At 57.5% G+C, this 6,536-nt stretch overlaps 1 protein-coding gene across 1 annotated transcript in view; it reads right to left on the minus strand.

Moving 5' to 3' along the window:
• Nucleotides 1-6,536, minus strand: part of EFHD2 (EF-hand domain family member D2) — a 23,786-nt gene that overhangs the window by 10,956 nt on the left and 6,294 nt on the right. The window contains exon 2 of the mRNA XM_030888015.2: nucleotides 6,362-6,531. Within this exon, the coding sequence (XP_030743875.2) occupies nucleotides 6,362-6,531 (170 nt within the window). The remainder of the gene's footprint in view (nucleotides 1-6,361; nucleotides 6,532-6,536) is intronic.

Genomic DNA, 6,536 nt, shown 5'->3' on the forward strand with positions numbered 1-6,536 from the left:
GAGAGAGAGAGAGAGAGAGAGAAAGAGAGACAGAGAGAGAGAGAGAGACAAAGAGAGAGAGAGACAGAGACAGACAGAGAAAGCCCAAGCAAGTGCTAGTGAGCACGCAAGCACCCAAGTTAATGGCAATTTGCTGGGGTAGGAGTCCCTGGGTGGTGCAAATGGTCAATGAGCTTGGATGCTTACCTAAAGGTTGGAGGTTTGAGCCCACCCAGGGGTGCCTTGGAAAAACAGGCCTGGTGATTTGATCTACAAACACAGACAGATGGATAGTATGTGTGTCAGGGTTCCCTGGTACTCTAACCCTGGGTTTGTCAAGAGCTCCCATCTCCCCACTTGCAGCCAAGACAGCCAGTATCCCTGCAGCGTCCTCTGCCTTGTCCCCAGGCCACGCTTCACAATGACAATTATGGCAGTGATGCAAAGAACATTTGTTGAGCGTCTGGTATAACCCCATGTTTACTGGGGTGGCTTAATGTCCATTCCATTCATCCTGCTGTGGCCGTCTGGCTCAGACTAAGTAAACTGCTCGTCTCCCTCAAGGCAGTGGTGAGGTAGCTGAGGGCTTCTCAAACCTCAAAGTGCACATGAATCTTGTTAAACTGCAGGTTCTATGTCAGTCGGTCTGGGGTAGAACCCAAGGATCTGTGTTTCTATCCAACGGGCTCTCGGGTGTTGCTGATGCTGCTGGCCCAGGAGCCACGTTAAGTAACAAGGGAGTGGGGTTGGATGGACCCAGGTCCAAGTTCTGTCCTCTGTGAGGAGCTGAGCCACACAAACCTGTTCTTATCTGCCAAGTGGGTGATGAGAATCTCACGCTGTTCAGGAAAGGTCACCCAGGAGGCAACGTGCCTGGAACCAGGTGGGTGTGCTGACCAGCAGTGGTCCTCGTGAGCAGGCAAGGGGCTCAGTGCTGGGTATGGCTGACACTGGATGGTGCTCGGCTCAGAGAGGACCCTGTCTGGCAGTGAACTCTCGCTTCTCCGATGTCCTTGAAAGGCAGACATTAGCCAAGGAGACGCTGCTTGGCAGACGGAGGGAGCTCAGCCGGAGGAGGGTGCAGCAGGGACTGTCCCAGCTGAGGTTGCAGAAAGACTCAGCCTTCTCCGGCCAGCCTGGCCCTGCACATGAGGCCTCCCACCCCCCAGCGCCTGGGTGCTCACAGCTGAAGCCTGGCTCAGGCCTTGGCCCCCAAGGCAGGCAGGAAGGTGCAACCCAAAGAGGAACCAAAAGCCACCAGTGGGAAGGGAGCCAGGAGGTGATTCAGATGCAAAGGGGAAGTGGGAGGGGGCAGAATGGGACTGAATCCGGGCAACACCCCCTTTCCAGGTCTTCCAAGCCCAGGGAAGAGGGTGTAGGGTACTTCTTCCAAAGCCAGGCCTTTGGAAGGGGGAAGGACCCATCCTCCCAGGGCCCACACAGGGTTTCCTGAGGCTCTTTGAGGTGCTGACCATAAACCAGCCCGCAGTGGCCTCTGGGATCTCCTGCAGGCTGACCTGCCTCTGCCACTAATTATAACCTTGGACCAGTGACTCATTTGTCTTGATTGCTTGTCTGTCAAATGGGCATCAGGAGAGTCCTACCTCATTGCCTGGGAAGAGGACAGAATTCAATTCCTTAAGTCTGGACTAGACATAGGACCCCTGGTGGCATAGTGGTTGCTCCTTGGGCTGCAAACTGCAAGGTCAATAGTTTGTAACCACCAGCTTCTCCGAGAGAGGAAGACAGGGCTTTACTCCTGTAAAGAGGTACAGTCTCAGAAACCCACAGCGGCAGTTCTACCCTGCCCCATTGGGTCACTATGAGTCGGCATTGACTTGATGGCAGTGAGTTTGCCTTTTGGTTTTGGACTGGTGCCCTAGTTAATGAGGAAAGGGTGTGGAGGTAGTGGGGCAGGCACGTTGGCATGGCATTGTCTCTGCAGGCTCATCCTCTCTACCTGCAACCCTGTGAGAACTTACAGCCCCGGCGGTCCCAATAGAGAAAGGCACTGTGGGTTCATCCTCTCTATCTACCTTTGTTCTCTCCGAAGTGCTCCATCTCTTAAGAGCAGGGACCTTAGTCTCTACAGAACTCTCGGGACCCGACTGCGATGTCTGCGGACATGAACCTATGCTGCTCAAGCACTTGACCCAAAGATGGGCTCTGGACAGAGGCACTGACTTTCCCAGGGGAAACGGAGGTTCTGAGGAGCTGGGGCCCCTCGGGGGTCAGTGCTCATGCGGCAGTGGGAGCCCCAGTTCCCTATCACTTCAGGGCTGCTTCTGCCCTCGTTTCAGCACCCGCTGCTACGTACGTTGAGTGATTATGAACTCACTTCCCCATTTTGACGCTTTTACAAAGTCATAGCTGTCAGCCAGAGCTTCTGTTCTCAGAAGGAGAAGAGGAAGGTACTTACGCTGTGTCCCAAAGCAATGAGGCTGTTTCCAGCTAGGCAGGCCCAGGGGCTCCGTGGGGGGGTTAAGGCAGTGAGTTGCTGTGATGGGTTTCCTCCATGCCAGCCCAACTGCCCCATCAGGGTCCTACTAGGGCCCAGGAGAGGGTGTGTAGAGGGGTTGTGGGCTGGGCGTGAGGATGGCATCACTTACAGGTGCGTGCTGGGCCGGGCGCTGGGGTAAGCGCGCAGTGACAGCCCTGCGCAGTGGAGACTGCGATCACACTGCAGGCGAGGCTTGAGCTCCAGAAGGTTTTGGCACCTTGCTCCAGGCTCCTCAGCTGGGGTTCATACCCAGCACTGCAGATGCCACAGCACCACACTGCCTTTCAGGCACTCCCAGGCACTCCCTGGGAGTGGCATAGGGGTGAGGGTCTGAGGAAACGCCTGAGGGAACCCAGCAGGTGGAAAGCAGGGAGGGATGGGTCAGCGGGAACTTGTGAAGGGATAAGCTATCCAGCAGGAAGGGGACATATGATGGAATGACTGGGGACAAGGCTGGGGAAGAGGCCAGGACCTAGGGCACCATTCTCGGGTTCCTTGGCTCAGTTAGGTGTCTGCTGACCTTTCTGGGAGGTCTCAGCTTACAAACCCTCCTGGAGCCCCTCTTCAGCTAGCTGCCAGCCCAGAGGTGAGTTCCCCCGATGCTCTTGAGGTCCATTCCAACGACCGTCTCTTGCTTAGGAGTAGAAGATTCCAGAGACTGCCCTGGGTGGATGGACAGAGAAGGCTGCCTAGGGAAGGGGGTGGGGTGGGGGCTGGGCTGTGAGACCTAGTGCTGGGCACCCTGCCATTTCCTCTGGGCCTTCCCTCCTTGAGAAGTGGGTACCACTCTCCCCATCATATAGACACAGATGTTCTGGGCTGGTCACTGAGAGCTAGTCATGGTGCCTTTCTGAGCCTCAGTTACCTCATCTGTAAAATGAGGCAAGGCTCTGGAAACTGCACGGCTAGCTGTGAGCACAAGTCCAGGGAGGGCGGCAGCCAGCTTGTCTTCCCTGGGCACCCTGTGCGCATGAAGGGTCTGCTGAGGGCATATGCAGCGGACGAGCCCGAAGCCTCTGGAAGACTGGCTTGCCACCCACAAGGGCTCAGGCCCCTGGGAATCATCACAGCAGGGTGCTCCTTTAAGCCCACCCAGAGGTACCTCAGAAGAAAGGCCTGCCAATCTACTTTCCATAAACCAGTTCTTGAAAACCTTCAGCAGTTCTCGTCCAACGCACGGGGTTGCCCTGAATTGGAGCAGACTCCGAGGGTCGGCGGTCTGGTGTCTGCTGCTGTCACCAGACACTTCCATGGCTCAGCCAACATGGAAGCTCAGACTTCCTAGTTCCCAGCTTCCCAGGAGGGCTGGGCTCCCCTCCTCCCTTCCAGGGAGCTGGGGACAGGGTGGAGTCCCTGGGCAGCGCCTGGCTCAGATGTCCTGGCGGCAATCCCCAGACCCTGCTTGGACCCAGGAGGCTACAGCCCCACTTGGACAGCGGAAGCAGAATGGGGTTTTGTCCTCACAGAAAGCCCGTCTGCTGGCTGTTAACGAGCTGGGCTGGCCCTCGGGGACACTGGAACCTTGTTTCCTGGTATACAAAATCTGCAGCCTTTCACTCTTGCCAGGGCCTCAGGCTCTGGCCACTTCCTTCCCTAGAGGGCCAACTCCCTGGCCCCTCTCCACCATACCCCCTCCCAAAGGCTTGCAGGGGCTCAGCCTCCCCCACCCCGCTCCATTAAAGTCCCTCTCCATAAACACCAAAACCCAACAGAGCATACTAGCATCCCTCCCATCAAACTAACTCCCAAGCAGCCTCTCGCAAGTGGGCTGATTTTACTATTGCAGGTTCAATACATAGTCGTGGGCTCCCTCCCACCAAAGTGCTGCCTCCCAGGCCCCTCCTGACTTGGGTGGGGGGGTCTGGGTTCTCCCCAGGAGCTCCAGCTTTTGTTAATGTATGTGGTGGTGGTAGTGGTGGTGGTTGGGACAGAAGGAGGGTCTTGGGGGAAGGCAGGCATGGGGACTGGCAGTGGGGCCACGAGGTGGGACACTAATCAGATCAGAGAGAGGGGGGATTGGGAGGAGTGTACTGCCACAAAGAAGCAGATGATCACGACTGGAAACCGGAGTGACTACAGAACAGGCCTGGGTTCAAATCCCAGCTCCATCATTTTCTAGCTGTGTGGCCTGGGTAAGCTACTGAACTTCTCCGAGCTTCCTGCTCCCCGTCTGCACAATGGGATGGCATTTGTTCCAGATGCCTGGAAGTATTATTACTACAGTACTGTTAATACTATAATGCTGCATTTGAGTAATTTCCCTTCAATTCCTCCTGGCAGGGGCAGGGGGGGGACCACAAGCTCTACAAGGAAGCTTCAGCCAAATGAAGCTGCACCCACCCCTGGGCTCAGGAAGCCCTGCATCTAGTCCCACTAGGAATCTTGGGAATCCTGCTCTCCTGACTCGGCTGCCAGCTGGGGCTGGGAAGAGACATGAGGCCTTTCCACCCAGGACTCACAGAGGCAGGCTCCTCGGAGCCCCGGAACTCCCACCCATGGGCTCAGCACATGGTCAAGCTTGGTTTTCTCCCAGGCTGACCCTTGGGAAAGAAAATAGGGTTCCCAGCACTTCACTGGCCTCCTCTGGGCAGGGCCAAATGCAGAAGCAGCAGCTGCAGTATGAGGTGAGCCTTTCTCTAGCTGTGGGCTTGCAAAACAGCCCCTAGCTGGCTTCCTGCTTGGTGTCTGGGTGCTGTCGGCTGTCAGCAGTGTGTGACAGTGGCCATAGTCCGGGTAGGCTAGACATCCGGACTCCTCCACCCAAGACCTCCTCAGGATGAGTCAACCTCTATACTCCAGATCGGTGGACTCTCCTCCAGAGCCAGGGGCCAGGGTGCGGGCAACAGGAGCACAGGAACTATGTATGTGGGGGGACTGGACCCGAACATGGCTGACCACATCACCCCTTGGGAGTGGGGAGAATCCGGATGAACCCCGTGGGGAACTGGAGCCCTCTCTCTCTAGGTCCCTCCCCAGTGACGGGAAGTTTGAGGGGCTGAGCCCCCAGGTCTGGGGTTAGCCATCTAACCTGCAGTGTGTGGAATAAGGGTCATTGGGCAAGTCACGCAGGAAGCAGCTCCCTTTCTGACTGGTGTGTGTGGGCCTCTCAGTGGGTAAAGGGACCCTGGGGGACAGGAAAGACACAGAGTGGCTGTAAAGTGGTTGGAAGGGTGACAGAGAGCAAGTGGGAAGGAAGGCAGGGCCATGTGTGGAGGGAAGGATTCCAATCCCATAAGGCACTGACGTGCAGGGGTGGCTGTGGGGTGGGATGTGTAGTAAAGTACCTGCAGGTGGGGCCAAGGACTGAGGCAGGGTGTGGCTGATGGTAATAGGCCCAGAAGGCTCAGGAAGCCGCCTGGGCTAACCCTGAGGTCAGAGGTAGGAGAGGGAGTGACTGGAGAGTACCAGCTGAGGGGGCTAAGGGGGGTGGGAGAGTCCCTGGAAAACAGGAGGGGAGGCTTTAGGTTATTCAATGCTGGTGGGCCAAGGCGTGGGGTCCTGTGGAATGCCACCAAAGGGGAGAGGGGATAACCCGATCTCTAGACTGGAACTCTGTGTGTGTGTATGTGTGTGTGTGTAGGGGGTGGGAGGGAGGGTGTATGGAGGCTGATGATTATCTGGCGTGGCGCAGATGGTGTCCAGTGGGCCAGCGTCACTAATGAAGGTGGTCGCGTGCCAGTGGCCGGGGGTCCCCAGATCCGTATGCGTAATGGAGAGGCGGATCACGCAGCCTGGGGAGAATCTGGAGCTGGCCACGGGGTCCCCAACCCAGGCGTGACTGCCTAGGAGCAGGCGTCCCGAGGCGGTGCGGAATGGGGGTTCGGGGCCCAGGGCCGAGTGGCGGGGTGGGTGGGAAGGCCAGGTGGCGGCGCGGGCACTCACTGTTTGAACATCTTCTCCATGTCCTTGATCTGCTTCCTGGAGAACTCCTTGAACTCGGTGTAGGGGTTGAAGACGCGGCGGCTGGGCGACTGGGGCTCGCCGATGCCCTGGTTGAGGTCGGCGCGCCGCAGCAGCTTGGCGCTCAGCTCGTCGTCCGCGCTGCCCAGCGCCTCGG

This window comes from Echinops telfairi, unplaced genomic scaffold (assembly GCF_000313985.2).
Source record: "Echinops telfairi isolate 266 unplaced genomic scaffold, ASM31398v2 ScPeMD7_7457;HRSCAF=8495, whole genome shotgun sequence".
NCBI classification, from domain to species: domain Eukaryota; kingdom Metazoa; phylum Chordata; class Mammalia; order Afrosoricida; family Tenrecidae; genus Echinops; species Echinops telfairi.